This window comes from Oncorhynchus mykiss, chromosome 25 (assembly GCF_057628025.1).
Source record: "Oncorhynchus mykiss isolate SJ-2025 chromosome 25, ASM5762802v1, whole genome shotgun sequence".
NCBI classification, from domain to species: Eukaryota; Metazoa; Chordata; class Actinopteri; order Salmoniformes; family Salmonidae; genus Oncorhynchus; species Oncorhynchus mykiss.
In genome coordinates, this window is record NC_143046.1 from 76,207,913 (window position 1) to 76,227,500 (window position 19,588).

At 44.6% G+C, this 19,588-nt stretch overlaps 1 protein-coding gene across 1 annotated transcript in view; it reads left to right on the forward strand.

Annotated features, from left to right (window-relative positions):
• The window catches only part of LOC110505775 (A-kinase anchor protein 6), a 234,487-nt gene that overhangs the window by 185,040 nt on the left and 29,859 nt on the right, over nucleotides 1-19,588 (forward strand). Inside the window, exon 10 of the mRNA XM_090221110.1 lies at nucleotides 17,319-17,465. Within this exon, the coding sequence (XP_090077236.1) occupies nucleotides 17,319-17,465 (147 nt within the window). The remainder of the gene's footprint in view (nucleotides 1-17,318; nucleotides 17,466-19,588) is intronic.

Sequence of the window (19,588 nt, forward strand, 5' to 3'; positions counted from 1 at the left end):
AGGGAAAGGGAGGGAGAGGGAAAGGGAAAGGGAGGGAGAGAGAGGGAAATTGAAGGGAGGCAGAGGGAAGGGGAGGAAGAGGGAAAGGGAAAGGGAGGGAGAGGGAGAGGGGAGGGAGAGGGAAAGGGAAAGAGAGGGAAAGGGAAAGGGAGGGAGAGGGAAAGGGAGGGAGAGGGAGGGAGAGGGAGAGGGAGGGAGAGGGAGAGGGAAAGGGAAGGAGAGGGAAAGGGAGGGAGAGGGAAAGAGAGGGAGAGGGAAAGGGAAAGGGGGGGAGAGGGAGAGTGAAAGGGAGGGAGAGGGAAAGGGAAAGGTTGGGAGAGGGAAAGGGAAAGGGAGGCAGAGGGAAAGGGAGGGAGAGGGAAAGGGAGGGAGAGGGAAAGGGAGGGAGAGGGAAAGGGAGGGAGGGGAAAAGGGAGGGAGGGGAAAAGGGAGGGAGAGGGAAAGGGAAAGGGAGGGAGAGGGAGAGGGAAAGGGAGGGAGAGGGAAAGGGAGGCAGAGGGAGAGGGAGGGAGATGGAAAGGGAGGGAAAGGGAGGCAGAGGGAGAGGGAAAGGGAGGCAGAGGGAGAGGGAGAGGGAAAGGGAGGCAGAGGGAGAGGGAAAGGGAGGGAGGGGGAAAGGGAGGGAGAGGGAAAGGGAGGGAGAGGGAGAGGGAAAGGGGGGAGAGGGAAAGGGGGAGAGGGAAAGGGAAAGGGAGGGAGTGGGAAAGGGAGGGAGAGGGAAAGGGAAAGGGAGGGAGAGGGAGAGGGAAAGGGAGAGGGAAAGGGAAAGGGAGGGAGAGGGAAAGGGAGGGAGAGGGAAAGGGAAAGGGAAAGGGAGGGAGAGGGAAAAGGAGAGGGAAAGAGAAAGGGAGGGAGAGGGAGAGGGAAAGGGAGGGAGAGGGAAAAGGAGAGGGAAAGAGAAAGGGAGGGAGAGGGAAAGGGAAAGGGAGGCAGAGGGAGGCAGAGCGAGAGGGGACGCACCGTGACGGGTATAGTGCTGATTTATTAGGAAGACAAATTACAGATGGTTTGGTTGATTTAAGATTGCTTTTAGGCTGAAGGACAATTGTAATGGCATTTTGATGTAGTGATGTCATTTTGTCCCTCTTTTATCTCTCCTTCTGAAGAGAACGGTTTGCTCCTCTGAATGGCAAGGCAAACAACATGGTTGTCGTTTTCTCCTTTCAACGCTGGCCAAAACGTCCAGGCAAGGCCTCCGAGTCCGCAGTCAGCCAGCCACAGACGGTCAAACACCCATCCTGCTATGTGCGCCACACTGTAGTTTCTATACTCTCTCTCTCTCTATTCGTAGATGGAGCCCCTCCCCAATGCAACGCAGTCACAAACAACATGCACAAACTAACCATGTAGCTTAGAAACAGATAGCGACAAGGTGACTTTTTCCTGTAGATTTAAATATCAACACATTTCCTGTAGTTTTTGTTAGCCACCAAGTCATTAGGAATGACATCCTAATCAGATGGCACTTGATTCCCTATGTAGTACACTACTTTTGACCAGGGCTTTGGTCAAATGTCGTGCACTATATAGGGATAGGGAGCCATTTGGGATGCAACCTCTGTCATCTATTTAGGTAAGCTCCAGCCAACCTGACAGTCAGACACACACACAGAGAGAAATGAACACCAAGCCAGAGAACGAAGAAGAAAAATATCCTTAATTAATGACAGATTTACATTTCCATGCCTCAGAACACAGAAATAACATAGAGCTATGAGCCTATCCTAATTTACAATGTCATTGTCGAAATGTGTTTTTCTTTATTTCAAAAAAATTACAAAATATATTTTTTTAAATACCCTTCTAAAAAATACTGATTGAAATGCTAAATCACTTTAAGTTCCCACATGAAAGCATCAGGCTTGGAAATGGTAATACTCTAGGTGGATTGGGACTGTGAGAGAGTGAGTGAGAGAGTTTCAGTTTGAAGGTGTGTTCTCTGCTCTGTGAAGTAGACCCCCCAGCTCTGAGGCAGTGCTGCAGTGTTGTGGAGCTCCTCAGGGACGCCCCGTCTCACCTGCTGTTTGACGAAATGTGTAGAAGCAGCTCTAGCAGCAATTCAAAGACACTCACTAAGATTGAGGATAAATATTGAATATAACACAACCAGGGTCAAGTACCCGCAATGTAAATATTTTTTTGTTCAACGTTGTTATATTAACCAGGATTTCCTCTGGTCCTGGGGGGTGTTGGGGGTGCGTTTAGAAGGTTGTGTTCTGCCAGACATCAGAAAGAAAAATAAGGCATTAGTGATTTTGATTCTAACTGTTCAGGGGTTTCCATGCATGGAGGGAGTTCTAGACCTATTTCTCTGTTAGCTGAAGCATGTTTCTTCCTAGGAGTCTAGATGCATCAGTAACTATATGAGAAGTGAGTAGACCACAGGAGGTTGGTGGCACCTTCATTGGGGAGGACGGGCTTGTGGTAATGACTGGAGTGGAATCAGTGGAATGGTATCAAACACATGGGTTCTAGGTGTTTAATGCCATTCCATTTGTTCTGTTCCGGCCATTATTATGAGCTGTTCTCATTCATAGTTGATCTGTTCTCATTCATAGTTGAGCTGTTCTCATTCATAGTGATCTGTTTGCATCTTAGTCAAATCAAATCAAATCAAATTTATTTATATAGCCCTTCGTACATCAGCTGATATCTCAAAGTGCTGTACAGAAACCCAGCCTAAAACCCCAAACAGCAAGCAATGCAGGTGTAGAAGCACGGTGGCTAGGAAAAACTCCCTAGAAAGGCCAAAACCCAGGAAGAAACCTAGAGAGGAACCAGGCTATGTGGGGTGGCCAGTCCTCTTCTGGCTGTGCCTGGTGGAGATTATAACAGAACATGGCCAAGATGTTCAAATGTTCATAAATGACCAGCATGGTCGAATAATAATAAGGCAGAACAGTTGAAACTGGAGCAGCAGCACAGTCAGGTGGATTGGGGACAGCAAGGAGTCATCATGTCAGGTATTCCTGGGGCATGGTCCTAGGGCTCAGGTCCTCCGAGAGAGAGAAAGAAAGAGAGAATTAGAGAGAGCATATGTGGGATGGCCAGTCCTCTTCTGGCTGTGCCGGGTGGAGATTATAACAGAACATGGCCAAGATGTTCAAATGTTCATAAATGACCAGCATGGTCAAATAATAATAAGGCAGAACAGTTGAAACTGGAGCAGCAGCACGGCCAGGTGGACTGGGGACAGCAAGGAGTCATCATGTCAGGTAGTCCTGGGGCATGGTCCTAGGGCTCAGGTCCTCCGAGAGAGAGAAAGAGAGAAGGAAAGAATTAGAGAACGCACACTTAGATTCACACAGGACACCGAATAGGGCAGGAGAAGTACTCCAGATATAACAAACTGACCCTAGCCCCCCGACACAAACTACTGCAGCATAAATACTGAAGGCTGAGACAGGAGGGGTCAGGAGACACTGTGGCCCCATCCGAGGACACCCCCGGACAGGGCCAAACAGGAAGGATATAACCCCACCCACTTTGCCAAAGCACAGCCCCCACACCACTAGAGGGATATCTTCAACCACCAACTTACCATCCTGAGACAAGGCTGAGTATAGCCCACAAAGACCTCCGCCACGGCACAACCCAAGGGGGGGGGCAACCCAGACAGGATGACCACATCAGTGAATCAACCCACTCAGGTGATGCACCCCCTCCAGGGACGGCATGAGAGAGCCCCAGTAAGCCAGTGACTCAGCCCCTGTAATAGGGTTAGAGGCAGAGAATCCCAGTGGAAAGAGGGGAACCGGCCAGGCAGAGACAGCAAGGGCGGTTCGTTGCTCCAGAGCCTTTCCGTTCACCCTCCCACTCCTGGGCCAGACTACACTCAATCATATCACCCACTGAAGAGATGAGTCTTCAGTAGAGACTTAAAGGTTGAGACCGAGTTTGCGTCTCTGACATGGGTAGGCAGACCGTTCCATAAAAATGGAGCTCTATAGGAGAAAGCCCTGCCTCCAGCTGTTTGCTTAGAAATTCTAGGGACAATTAGGAGGCCTGCGTCTTGTGACCGTAGCGTACGTGTAGGTATGTACGGCAGGACCAAATCAGAGAGATAGGTAGGAGCAAGCCCATGTAATGCTTTGTAGGTTAGCAGTAAAACCTTGAAATCAGCCCTTGCTTTGACAGGAAGCCAGTGTAGAGAGGCTAGCACTGGAGTAATATGATCAAATTTGTTGGTTCTAGTCAGGATTCTAGCAGCCGTATTTAGCACTAACTGAAGTTTATTTAGTGCTTTATCCGGGTAGCCGGAAAGTAGAGCATTGCAGTAGTCTAACCTAGAAGTGACAAAAGCATGGATTAATTTTTCTGCATCATTTTTGGACAGAAAGTTTCTGATTTTTGCAATGTTACGTAGATGGAAAAAAGCTGTCCTTGAAATGTCCTTGATATGTTCTTCAAAAGAGAGATCAGGGTCCAGAGTAACGCCGAGGTCCCTCACAGTTTTATTTGAGACGACTGGACAACCATTAAGATTAATTGTCAGATTCAACAGAAGATCTCTTTGTTTCTTGGGACCTAGAACAAGCATCTCTGTTTTGTCCGAGTTTAAAAGTAGAAAGTTTGCAGCCATCCACTTCCTTATGTCTGAAACACATTCTTCTAGCAAGGGCAATTTTGGGGCTTCACCATGTTTCATTGAAATGTACAGCTGTGTGTCATCCGCATAGCAGTGAAAGTTAACATTATGTTTTCGAATAACATCCCCAAGAGGTAAAATATATAGTGAAAACAATAGTGGTCCTAAAACGGAACCTTGAGGAACACCGAAATTTACAGTTGATTTGTCAGAGGACAAACCATTCACAGAGACAAACTGATATCTTTCCGACAGATAAGATCTAAACCAGGCCAGAACTTGTCCGTGTAGACCAATTTGGGTTTCCAATCTCTCCAAAAGAATGTGGTGATCGATGGTATCAAAAGCAGCACTAAGGTCTAGGAGCACGAGGACAGATGCAGAGCCTCGGTCTGACGCCATTAAAATGTAATTTACCACCTTCACAAGTGCCGTCTCAGTGTTATGATGGGGTCTAAAACCAGACTGAAGCATTTCGTATACATTGTTTGTCTTCAGGAAGGCAGTGAGTTGTTGCGCAACAGCCTTTTCTAAAATTTTTGAGAGGAATGGAAGATTCGATATAGGCCGATAGTTTTTTATGTTTTCTGGGTCAAGGTTTGGCTCTTTCAAGAGAGGCTTTATTACTGCCACTTTTAGTGAGTTTGGTACACATCCGGTGGATAGAGAGCCGTTTATTATGTTCAACATAGGAGGGCCAAGCACAGGAAGCAGCTCTTTCAGTAGTTTAGTTGGAATAGGGTCCAGTATGCAGCTTGAAGGTTTAGAGGCCATGATTATTTTCATCATTGTGTCAAGAGATATAGTACTAAAACACTTGAGCGTCTCTCTTGATCCTAGGTCCTGGCAGAGTTGTGCAGACTCAGGACAACTGAGCTTTGAAGGAATACGCAGATTTAAGGAGGAGTCTGTAATTTGCTTTCTAATAATCATAATCTTTTCCTCAAAGAAGTTCATGAATTTATCACTGCTAAAGTGAAAGTCTTCCTCTCTTGGGGAATGCTGCTTTTTAGTTAGCTTTGCGACAGTATCAAAAAGGAATTTCGGATTGTTCTTATTTTCCTCAATTAAGTTAGAAAAATAGGATGATCGAGCAGCAGTAAGGGCTCTTCGGTACTGCACAGTACTGTCTTTCCAAGCTAGTCGGAAGACTTCCAGTTTGGTGTGGCGCCATTTCCGTTCCAATTTTCTGGAAGCTCGGGTATTTTCTGTGTACCAGGGAGCTAGTTTCTTATGAGAAATGTTTTTAGTTTTTAGGGGTGCAACTGCATCTAGGGTATTGCGCAAGGTTAAATTGAGTTCCTCAGTTAGGTGGTTAACTGATTTTTGTCCTCTGGCGTCCTTGGGTAGACAGAGGGAATCTGGAAGGACATCAAGGAATCTTTGTGTTGTCTGTGAATTTATAGCACGACTTTTGATGATCCTTGGTTGGGGTCTGAGCAGATTATTTGTTGCAATTGCAAACGTAATAAAATGGTGGTCCGATAGTCCAGGATTATGAGGAAACATAATCCCATTCCATGGGACAAAACTAGGTCCAGCGTATGACTGTGACAGTGAGTGGGTCCAGAGACATGTTGGACAAAACCCACTGAGTCGATGATGGCTCCGAAAGCCTTTTGGACTGGGTCTGTGGACTTTTCCATGTGAATATTAAAGTCACCAAAGATTAGAATATTATCCGCTATGACTACAAGGTCCGATAGGAATTCAGGGAACTCAGTGAGGAACGCTGTATATGGCCAAGGAGGCCTGTAAACAGTAGCTATAAAAAGTGATTGAGTAGGCTGCATAGATTTCATGACTAGAAGCTCAAAAGACGAAAACGTCATTTTTTTTTTTGTAAATTGAAATTTGCTATCGTAAATGTTAGCAACACCTCCGCCTTTGCGGGATGCACGGGGGATATGGTCACTAGTGTAGCCAGGAGGTGAGGCCTCATTTAACACAGTAAATTCATCAGGCTTAAGCCATGTTTCAGTCAGGCCAATCACATCAAGATTATGATCAGTGATTAGTTCATTGACTATAATTGCCTTTGAAGTAAGGGATCTAACATTAAGTAGCCCTATTTTGAGATGTGAGGTATCATGATCTCTTTCAATAATGACAGGAATGGAGGTGGTCTTTATCCTAGTGAGATTGCTAAGGCGAACACCGCCATGTTTAGTTTTGCCCAACCTAGGTCGAGGCACAGACACGGTCTCAATGGTGATAGTCAGTTTCTTAATTTCCTGCCACCTGACTTTTATAAGATACATTCAGCATCTCATTATAAAGCACTGACCCTAGAGGTCGGCCTGTCAAGTACCTCTAGGCTCAATCCCAGTATAGATGTCCACGGATGTCCCCCCCCCGAGGGAGAGAGAGAGTGAGTAAAGAGAGAGGAGCGGCCACTCCTGATTGCAGCTATTTTCCAAAGGCTTTTTTTCATTCAGTTCAATCCCCCCCACTCTCTCTCTCTTTCTATCTTGCTCTTTCTCTCCTTCACCGTGGACGGACAGGGCTAGGAGGAGGAATTTAACTATTTTCAGTCAGCCTCGCTCCTAGCCCCTCCAAGGAAGGCCTTTTAATTATCTTTAAAAATGAACACTTAATTGTCTGCTAAGAAATGCTTTGTTTGGACTGAGACATTAAGAGAGAGAGAAAAGGAAGGAGGGTCTGGGAGAGGAGAAGATCTGGGAGAGGAGAGGGTCTGGGAGAGGAGAGGGTCTGGGTGAGGAGAGGGTCTGGGTGAGGAAAGGCTCTGGGAGAGGAGAAGGTCTGAGAGAGGAGAGGGTCTGGGAGAGGAGAAGGTCTGGGAGAGGAGAGGGTCTGGGAGAGGAGAGGGTCTGGGAGAGGAGAAGGTCTGGGAGAGGAGAGGGTCTGGGAGAGGAGAGGGTCTGGGAGAGGAGAAGGTCTGGGAGAGGAGAATGTCTGGGAGGGGAGAAGGTCTGGGAGAGGATAGGGTCTGGGAGAGGAGAAGGTCTGGGAGAGAAGAAGGTCTGGGAGAGGATAGGGTCTGGGAGAGGATAGGGTCTGGGAGAGGAGAAGGTCTGGGAGAGGAGAAGGTCTGGGAGAGGATAGGGTCTGGGAGAGGAGAAGGTCTGGGAGAGGAGAGGGTCTGGGAGAGGAGAAGGTCTGGGAGAGGAGAAGGTCTGTGAGAGGATAGGGTCTGGGAGAGGAGAAGGTCTGGGAGAGGAGAGGGTCTGTGGGAAAACCTTCCACATGGATATAAAATGCTGCTCTTTCGCAGCACAGACCTCTGGTGATTTAATTAGAATTGAATTATTAATGAGGAATACTAAAAAATATATACTTTTGGTCATGTAGTATATGTGGATACATACTCGTCGAACATCTCATTCCAAAATTATGGCCATTAATATGGAGTTGATCCCCCTTTGCTATTATAACAGCCTCCACTCTTCTGGGAAGGCTTTCCACTAGATGTTGGAACATTGCTAGATGTTGGAACATTGCTTCCATTCAGCCACAAGAGCATTAGTGAGGTCGGGCTCTGATGTTGGGTGATTAGGCCTGGCTCTCAGACTGCGTTCCAATTCATCCTAGAGGTGTCTAATGGGGTTGAGGTCAGGGCTCTGTGCAGGCCAGTCAGGTTGTTCCACACCAATCACGACAAACCATTTCTGTATGGACCTCACTTTGTGCACAGGGGCATTGTCATGCTGAAACAGGAAAGGGCCTTCCCCAAGCTCCTGACAAACAATTATTGTGCTGACGTTGCTTCCAAAGACAGTTTGGAACTCGGTAGTGAGTGTTGCAACCGAGGACAGACGATTGTTACGTGCTTCAGCACTCGGCGGTCCCGTTCTGTGAGCTTGTGTGGCCTACCACTTCGCGGCTGAGCCGTTGTTGCTCCTTGACATTTCGACTTAACAATAACAGCACTTACAGTTGACCGGGGCAGTTCTAGCAGGGCAGGAATTTGACGAACTGACTTGTTGGAAAGGTGGCATCCTATGACGGTGCTACATTGAAAGTCACTAAGATCTTCATTAAGGCCATTCTACTGCAAATATTTGTCTATTGCGATTGCATGGCTGTGTGCTTGATGTTATACACTTGTCATTAACGGGTGTGGCTGAAATAGCCGAATCCACTCATTTGAAGGGGTGTCCACATACTGTTGTATATATAGTGTAGTTTTATGATCTTCTATTAGTAGATCAAATATTTGTAATTTCATTTATATCATGGATAATGCAACGTAGGACCATTTAACAATGCATGGCTATGTCATATGATTTCCCAGTTAATTCAAATGGAATAAGCTGGAAGAAAGAAACCTATTCAAAATCTTCAAATGTAATTTACTCGGACAGTTCTGCCAATTTCAAATGACACTGCAGATATAACATGTTTCCCATCTACTTGAAAGGTACCATGTATACTGCTCAGGCCGGTGTGGTATTCATCTACATGGCACGTTGTGGAGCAACGATATTACAGTATGTCTATTGTTTTATTCAGCTAGACATGTGGCAGTCAACCCTCCCAGTGTGTTCAGCTGCCTGGTTTATACTTTCCTGTAGGATATACATGTGTGGTTAAACAAACTGTGCTGCTTAGCGATGCCTACCACCCAGCCAAGCACTCCTTCTTGGTCTTCTCACTGAGGCCCAGCCAGGCAAAACGATCCAAAGTTTGGGGTTTTTCTCCCTCACAAAAAAAATGGTGGTCTTGGCTGATTGCATTGTTGCCTGTGTTTGTCTGGTAAAGATAAATACCAACCAGGCTTGGAGAGGAGTGGAGCAGTGTGGGCTGGGGGTTTGAACCCTCTCTCCCCTCTCTCTCTCTCTCTCTCTCTCCTCTCTATCAGATTCCTTCACACTGCATGCAGCTGAGCTTAGGACCCAGGGCTGGGATAAAGACTGTCTTTGTTTGCCACTGAATGGCATTATCCATGGGCTGCCTATGGGGAGGGAGGGAGGGAGGGAGGGAGGGAGGGAGGGAGGGAGGGAGGGAGGGAGGGAGGGAGGGAGGGAGGGAGGTTATTCAACAAATGTCCAACTGAGAGTGGTTGTTAAAAAGAGAATAAAACAATATTTTGACCCTGATCATAGAATTTCAAACGAGAAGCTATTGTAAGGAGTTTAGATGTCCACTAGCAAGTATTTTTTTCACAAATAAATCAAAGACCCTGCTGTTCCTTTTTTCTTTACCAATCTCTAGGCTGACTGGGCACTTCTTTGTCTATTGATCCTCTTGAGTTTCTCATTAGCACTTTGGAAATCTGTGTAATGCATCCTCTTTGGACAGAATGATGGAGGGAGGGACGGAGAGGGGAGGATTCCGTCTTGCCGTCCACCTTGTGTTATCACTACTGTCTGCAGTTATGCCAGTGACAGAATTCCCATGGTTCCTTGGGCCAAAGGTCAGAATTCACATTGTACGGGCCAATAGCATCCTACACTTCTCTTGACTCAACCTTTTCTCTGAATTCATGGTTCCCTGAATGATCACATTGTTTATCCAATTTGTTTGCTTCTTTTAAAGGTTTTTTTCGTCTTCTGTGAGTCTTTCATTAAACACAGAAAGATTCCACGCTAGATGAAATCTGGAACAGCCGGTGGAAATTCTCCTGGGTCTGTAGCTGACCCCAGAGTGACTGGGCACCTTGTTCTTTAACACTAAGAAGCAGAAAAAAAGAAACTCTTGACTCACTGGGTGCTCAATGTGAGCCTTCTATACCAGTTGTAAAATGGCTTATTCTTCTGGTCACCATGGTGACAATTAACAGTGTTTCAAGGCCTTTTGTTCCAGACCCGTTTGAGCAGAATTCTTTCAACCGGGGTGATTTTCATTACACACACTCACTCAGTCACGCACGCACACACACACAAAACCCCACTCAACAACTTAGTGCTTCCATTTTTCAAAAACAGTCTAGAATTATATCTGAATCAAGGGTTTGATGTTTTCTTTTTCCTCTTAAAGAACACACGGAATATTTCTTCCTGTTCTTTCATGGCTGGAGCTTGTCCATATATCAGGGAGACAGAGCCCCTCTCTCATCAGCTGCAGGGGCTCTCTCTCTCTCTCTCATCAATGGAGGGGTTCTCTCTCCTCCTCTCCTCTCCAGCCCGTCTTCCTCTCCTTTGACTCTGTCAACAGCAAATTGTAGATAGTGAGGATGTTGGCTTGGCACGACATCAATGAACGCCCCCCGCCCCCAAATTGATGAAGTAATTATCATATTTGTTGGCTTTGTTGGTAAAAGAGATCATATTCCCTATAGAGGATTCTCTTGAGTCAATCTCTACCACCACAACATGCTATTTTGTCAGTTATTCCATTGCTAGGCTTTACAAGCATTGAGATTTACAAGCTTAGTATTTACAAGCACTGGAATGTGTGAATATTCTCATTTAATGTCATCTTTATGATTAATATGTGGTCATGTTTGACCTGTAAAGAATTTGGATTATGTTAACTTGTTAACTGAGTTTTCATAGTGCCTGGTTCATGGTGGCTGGCAATGTGTTGACATATAACTGTGTATAAATTCATTTAAATACGGAGGCATCCAACTCACTTCATGGAGTCGTACTTCTGTTGTCTCAACACATTACAGACTCTGAACAAACTTTAATTTAATAGATAAGATGAATCTACAAAAATGCATGAAATGTTTATGTATGACTGCATTTCTGCTGACATTTCCAGTCTTTTGTACTTACTCATTAATACGTGGAATGAATTAAAGTTTTGAATCCTTGATGATTTTTCCTCATCTTTTTACCTCGTGACTCTATTTTTTTGGAGAGCACACAGTTCCATTCCATCTCGGTTTACATTGAAGCCATGTTCAGAAATGCCTCCAAAATATCCAGAGTAATTACAGAGAGCCACGTCATATAACAGAAATACTCAACATACACTTTGATGAAAGATACATGTTTTACATATAATTAAAGATACACTGGTTCTTAATGCAACCGCTGTGTCAGATTTTTTTAAAACGTTACGAAAAAAGCATACCATGCAATAATCCAAAACGACGCTAAGACGTAACGATATTTCTCCGCCATGTTGGAGTCAACAGAAATCTGAAATGACATCATAAATATTCCCTTACCGTTGATGATCTTTCATCAGAATGAAGTGCAAGGAGTCCTAGTTCCACAATAAATCGTTGTTTTGTTCCATAATGCCCATTACTAGTGTCCAATTAGCTGCTTTTGCTAGCACGGTTAGTTCACATGTCCAAAAGCTGGCGCTGGTCCAGGCGAACTCGGACGAAAACTTCAAAAAGTTATATTCCAGGTCGAATAAACTGGTCAAACTAAGTAGAAAATCAATCTTCAGGATGTTATTATCATATATATCCAATAACGTTCCAACCGGAGCATTCGTTTTTGTCTACAGAGTCATGGAACGCAGGCGATATCAACAGTAATGTGCGCAACCAGGAACTGGCATTCTGCCAGACCACTGACTCATTCCCCTCCCATCCGGTCATATATCACACTAGAGAATTCATTCCACGTTCTACTGACTGTTGACATCTAGTGGAAGGCGTAGGAAGTGCGAACATATCCATATCTTGTTTGGATGTGAATAGGCGATGACTTGAAATTCGACCAGCCCCAGAATTTCCATTTCCTGTTTGGAAATTTGCCTGCCCTGTGAGTTCTGTTATACTCACAGACATAATTCAAACAGTTTTAGAAACTTCAGAGTGTTTTCTATCCAATAGTAATAATAATGTTAACAATAACAATAATAATATGCATATATTAGCATCTAGGACAGAGTAGGATGCAGTTCACTGTGGGCACGCAATTAATCCAAAGTGAAAATGCTGCCCCCTATCCCTAACAGGTTTTAAAACTATGCTCTCGAATGTTGTGCACAGGTGTACTATATTACTTTGTCCTGTGATCCTACCAAAGCTATTTCACAACTTTATTTAAGGTATGCAGAACCTTGGCTATTCTAGCGTTGACACAGGCTGGGGGCTGTAACTCACCAGTGCATTCAGTGTATTTGATCAAAGATCCTTCTCAGCATTAATCTCCCAGTTCTGGATCTCATGCATTTTAATCACTTATCTACTTTGTTCTCCTGCAATGTTTTGACTTTCCATCAATGGTGTGCCATTTTTAAACACAAGAAGAGTCCTGAAATCAATATTTGCTGTCAACAAATAAATTGGACCATTTCCTGATAGTTAGACAGTAACACGTTTACTTTTACAGGTGGCGCTATTAAACATCAGAAAGGGATGGATAATTTTTGAGAAAGTGTGATACAGTCACCATTACAAAAATATATGAAAAATGGTTCCTGGACTGATAACAGTTAGAAAATATTAAAATGGTTCCTGGACTGATAACAGTTAGAAAATATTAAAATGGTTCCTGGACTGATAACAGTTAGAACATATTAAAATGTGACTGGACTGATAACAGTTAGAACATATTAAAATGGTTCCTGGACTGATAACAGTTAGAACATATTGAAATGGTTCCTGGACTGATAACAGTTAGAACATATTAAAATGGTTCCTGGACTGATAACAGTTAGAACATATTAAAATGGTTCCTGGACTGATAACAGTTAGAACATATTAAAATGGTTCCTGGACTGATAAAAGTTAGAACATATTAAAATGGTTCCTGGACTGATAACAGTTAGAAAATATTAAAATGGTTCCTGGACTGATAACAGTTAGAACATATTAAAATGGTTCCTGGACTGATAACAGTTAGAACATATTAAAATGGTTCCTGGACTGATAACAGTTAGAACATATTAACATTTTTCCTGGACTGATAACAGTTAGAAAATATTAAAATGGTTCCTGGACTGATAACAGTTAGAACATATTAAAATGGTTCCTGGACTGATAACAGTTAGAACATATTAAAATGTGACTGGGCTGATAACAGTTAGAACATATTAAAGTGTGACTGGGCTGTAATGATAAATGACAACCGAAAACTAGAATCAAGTAGCTATTGATGCAGAAAATGAAATGGAAGGGAAGACTGAGAAATTAACCAAAAATAAGTGAGATTGAAGAGCTTCAATTTTCATACTGTTACAGTAAGCTTTTCCTCAGCAATTTAACTGAAAATGTCAGTTTTTAAACATATTCCATTCTATAATATGTATAGTTTATCTACACAAAATGTGTGTTCTGTCCAATTACATTGCTGTTGAAAGAATGTATCACTGATGTCCTTCTGTGAAGAAGTTCCTTGTTGGTGTATATACACAAACACAATGTAGGTTTCCATCCAATTGGCGACAGATTTTCATGCAAATATTCAAAAATCTGCATAAAAACAAAATGCTCATTTTCCCACCAGAGATGTTTTCATCAAATGTATTTGTTGTGTCTAAAAGGCAGTTTGTGATGACTGCACATACATTTCACTGTTAAACTCCCATGTACTGAGTACAAAATACAAGTTAAATGGGTTTCCATCACATTTTCAACCCTTCTGATGGTTTTGACACTGAAAATGTTGCATTATCTAGCAAATGTGTCCTGTCTGGTCTTGGCACGTGTGCTCCAGCCAACAGCTCAATCGCAGATACAGTGCAGGTATAGCCTACATGATGAGATTATTATGGACGAAAGAGTGAGATTATTTTTATTTCTCAAAAGGAAGCCAAGTATTGATCATCATGTCATCAGAATAAGACCTTAGATATTTGTGGGAAAGGAGCATCAGGCTCATCACTTTGCACTTTCACCACTCTGTGAAGTTCATCAGAACTTATTTCATATGTAGTTTCATAAACGGCATGCTTTCGCAATGGGAGGACTACACAACATATCATCGAGTGACTCCAAGTTTACTTCGATGTGATGGTTATTGTATCAATATTTTCACATAAAGGCGTTTCCACCGCATCATCTAGCGTATTTTGTTTTGTCGACATTTGGAAAGTTTACCGACAAAATCAGGCCTGTCGTGACGTTTTTCATCCGACATGTAGCTACTGTACTATATACAGTTGAAGTCAGCAGTTTACGTACACCTTAGCCAAATACATTTAACTCAGTTTTTCACATTCCCTGACATTTAATCCTAGTAAAAATTCCCTGTTTTAGGTAAGTTAGGATCAGCACTTTATTTTAAGAATGTGAAATGTCAGAATAATAGTAGAGAGAGTGATTTATTTCAGCTTTTATTTCTTTCATCACATTCCCAGTGGGTCAGAAGTTTATATACACTCAATTAGTATTTGGTAGCATTGCGTATAAATTGTTTAACTTGGGTCAAATGTTTCGGGTAGCCTTCCACAAGCTTCCCACAATAAGTTGGGTGAATTTTGGCCCATTCCTCCTGACACAGTTGGTGTAACTGAGTCAGGTTTGTAGGCCTCCTTGCTCGCACACGCCTTTTCAGTTCTGCCCATACATTTTTTATAGGATTGAGGTCAGGGCTTTGTGATGGCCACTCCAATACCTTGACTTTGTTGTCCTTAAGCCATTTTGCCACAACTTTGGAAGTATGATTCGGGTCATTGTCCATTTGGAAGACCCATTTGCAACCAAGCTTTAACTTCCTGACTGATGTCTTGAGCTGTTGCTTCAATATATCCACATAATTTTCCTACCTCATGATGCCATCTATTTTGTGAAGTGCACCAGTCCCTCCTGCAGCAAAGAACCCCCACAACATGATGCTGTCACCCCCGTGCTTCACGGTTGGGATGGTGTTCTTTGGCTTGCAAGCCTCCCCCTCTTTCCTCCAAACATAACGATGGTCATTATGGCCCAACAGTTCTATTTTTGTTTCATCAGACCAGAGGCCATTTCTCCAAAAAGTATGATATTTGTCCCCATGTGCAGTTGCAAACTGTAGTCTGTGTTTTTATGGCGGTTTTGGAGCAGTGGCTTCTTCCTTGCGGAGCGGCCTTTCAGGTTATGTCGATGTGAGACTAATTTTACTGTGGATATAGATACTTTTGTACCTGTTTCCTCCAGCATCTTCACAAGGTTCATCTGCTGTTGTTCTGGGATTGTGATAAACAATTGTTAAAAAATTACTTCTGTCATTCACAAAGTAGACGTCCTAACTGACTTGCCAGAACTATAGTTTGTTAACAAGAAATTTGTGGAGTGTTTGAAAAACGAGTTTTAATGACTCCAACCTACGTGTATGTAAACTTCAGACTGTATAAGGCTGGATGGAGACCTGCTTACCGACGCAGAGTTAAACACACACATGCTCAGTTTATGGCACAAAATATCAGCGCTTGTATTCATATAAATGTTTGTTTGCCTTTGTGTGCAGCAGGGGGGCTGCATTGTTCACCAGTGTAATGGATGACCTCGTCAGTGCTGTGTTCACCAGTGTAATGGATGACCTCGTCAGTGTTGTGTTCACCAGTGTAATGGATGACCTCATCAGTGCTGTGTTCACCAGTGTAATGGATGACATCGTCAGTGCTGTGTTCACCAGTGTAATGGATGACATCGTCAGTGCTGTGTTCACCAGTGTAATGGATGACCTCGTCAGTGCTGTGTTCACCAGTGTAATGGATGACATCGTCAGTGCTGTGTTCACCAGTGTAATGGATGACATCGTCAGTGCTGTGTTCACCAGTGTAATGGATGACATTGTCAGTGCTGTGTTCACCAGTGTAATGGATGACATCGTCAGTGCTGTGTTCACCAGTGTAATGGATGACCTCATCAGTGTTGTGTTCACCAGTGTAATGGATGACTTAGTCAGTGCTGTGTTCACCAGTGTAATGGATGACATCGTCAGTGCTGTGTTCACCAGTGTAATGGATGACTTAGTCAGTGCTGTGTTCACCAGTGTAATGGATGACCTCGTCAATGCTGTGTTCACCAGTGTAATGGATGACATCGTCAGTGCTGTGTTCACCAGTGTAATGGATGACCTCGTCAGTGCTGTGTTCACCAGTGTAATGGATGACTTAGTCAGTGCTGTGTTCACCAGTGTAATGGATGACCTCGTCAGTGCTGTGTTCACCAGTGTAATGGATGACATCGTCAGTGCTGTGTTCACCAGTGTAATGGATGACATCGTCAGTGCTGTGTTCACCAGTGTAATGGATGACATCGTCAGTGCTGTGTTCACCAGTGTAATGGATGACATCGTTAGTGCTGTGTTCACCAGTGTAATGGATGACATCGTCAGTGCTGTGTTCACCAGTGTAATGGATGACATCATCAGTGCTGTGTTCACCAGTGTAATGGATGACCTCGTCAGTGCTGTGTTCACCAGTGTAATGGATGACATCGTCAGTGCTGTGTTCACCAGTGTAATGGATGACCTCGTCAGTGCTGTGTTCACCAGTGTAATGGATGACTTAGTCAGTGCTGTGTTCACCAGTGTAGTGGATGACATAGTCAGTGCTGTGTTCACCAGTGTAATGGATGACATCGTCAGTGCTGTGTTCACCAGTGTAATGGATGACCTCGTCAGTGCTGTGTTCACCAGTGTAATGGATGACCTCGTCAGTGCTGTGTTCACCAGTGTAATGGATGACATCGTCAGTGCTGTGTTCACCAGTGTAATGGATGACATCGTCAGTGCTGTGTTCACCAGTGTAATGGATGACATCGTCAGTGCTGTGTTCACCAGTGTAATGGATGACATCGTCAGTGCTGTGTTCACCAGTGTAATGGATGACATAGTCAGTGTTGTGGATCTTGAGCAACTCTGCTCTACAGTATGTACTGTAGTGTGCAGACAATGTCTCAGCCATGTCTCTTGCATGTGTCTGTCCCCAGGGGAACAGTGTGGAGATGAGGATGTGGCTCCCTAAGAAGACACACCTCCTGGGCTGGGCCGAGAGCCTGCGGAGGAGCGGAGCACAGCTGCCCCCGGACTTCCACGAGCGAGTCAATGCCATGACACACAAATGGGACCAGCTACAGGTGAACACACACACACACAGTACCTCTATTGCACCTCTTCCTCTACTGTTAATGCACCAGATAAAGAAAAGAGTGAGATTGTTTTTATTTGTCAAAAGGCAGCCAAGTATGGGGCGGCAGGTAGCGTTGGGCCAGTAACCGAAAGGTTGCTAGATTGAATCCCCGAGCTGACAAGGTAAAGATCTGTCATTCTGCCCCTGAACAAGGCCGTCATTGTAAATAAGAATTTGTTCTTAACTGACTTTCCTAGTTAAATAAAGGTTAAATAAATACTAAATTAAAAAGGGGACAGAATGGGTCAACATGATGATATGACCTCTTTCTGCCTGCATAAATAAAACCGTTGATCTGCCTGTCCACCCAGTCAGTTCTGTTTAGACTCCCGTGCACTAATGCAGGTCAATATCCCACCTAAGAACCTGGTTGCATTCCAAATGGCAGCCTATTTCCTATGTAGTACACTACCATAGGGCTCTGGTCAAAAGTAGTGCACTAAATAGGGAATAGGGAGCCATTTGGGACCTATACCATTACCTTTCTCTTTCTTAGCAGGGAACCCTATGGAGATTAAGCTGGCTAGAAGCTCAATTGAATTGAGTAAATTAGGGTAAACCCTGGCTGCTACACCTCTGAAATGATGAACAGGCCTGGGGCTCCTTCTCCCACCCCCAAACCATGTTATCTATGCAACACATACACAATACAAATCAGGCATCACCAAATGCAGTACAGTAGGTGCCCTGCCTTGTATACCCCCCCACCATCCACCCCTCTGTTTAGAGAGGGGGCAGCTCATCTTTATACCCAAGATTGGATCTCAGCCAGGAAAGCAGGAGATGGTATCGGATCAAAGACGCCTGACTGCTCTAGTCTTGATGATCCTGTTAATGGTACGACATGGATGGCTTGTTGATCCTTATCAGACCGACTGGGGTTCAACTGTGCATTGCTCTTGTAGGCTAATTTTAGGTTAATCTCTGATCATCTAATCTCTAAACATGAAAAATATGATTGATGCCACTCTCAATTAGCAGGGCTTGTTCCTGTTCTAGCACTGGTCTCAGCAGCCTCTCTCTCCTCCCATCCATGTCCTCTCTCTCCTCCCATCCATGTCCTCTCTCTCCTCCCATCCATGTCCTCTCTCTTCTCCCATCCATGCCCTCTCTCTCCTCCCATCTATGTCCTCTCTCTCCTCCCATCCATGTCCTCTCTCCTCCCATCCATGTCCTCTCTCTCCTCCCATCCATGTCCTCTCTCTCCTCCCATCCATGTCCTCTCTCTCCTCCCATCATGTCCTCTCTCTCTCCTCCCATCCATGTCCTCTCTCCTCCCATCCATGTCCTCTCTCTCCTCCCATCCATGTCCTCTCTCTCCTCCCATCCATGTCCCCTCTCTCCTCCCATCATGTCCTCTCTCTCTCTTGTCTGTGTGTGTGGGGGGGTTGGACTAGGCTAGACTGTATGTATTATTATCCATACAGTAGCTAAATAGATGCTGTCTGGAAATTCAGCAAAAAGCAAACAAGTTCTCTTTTCCAACACATCAATCAGCGGTGAATAAAGTGCTGTTACGTTTCACCAAATGAATGTGTGACGCTTGAACAAATTTCTGTTTAGTGAAAGAATATTTATTTGGTCTGTGATGAGTGGCATCGGGCGGCTAGCTGTGGTGAGTGGCATCGGGCGGATAGCTGTGGTGAGTGGCATCGGGCGGATAGCTGTGGTGAGTGGCATCGGGCGGATAGCTGTGGTGAGTGGCATCGGGCGGATAGCTGTGGTGAGTGGCATCGGGCGGATAGCTGTGGTGAGTGGCATCGGGCGGATAGCTGTGGTGAGTGGCATCGGGCGGATAGCTGTGGTGAGTGGCATCGGGCGGATAGCTGTGGTGAGTGGCATCGGGCGGATGGCTGGAATGCAATGACAGTGGTGCGGATAGCTGTGGTGAGTGGCATCGGGCGGATAGCTGTGGTGAGTGGCATCGGGCGGATGGCTGGAATGGAATGACAGTGGTGCGGATAGCTGTGGTGAGTGGCATCGGGCGGATAGCTGTGGTGAGTGGCATCGGGCGGATGGCTGGAATGGAATGACCGTGGTGCGGATAGCTGTGGTGAGTGGCATCGGGCG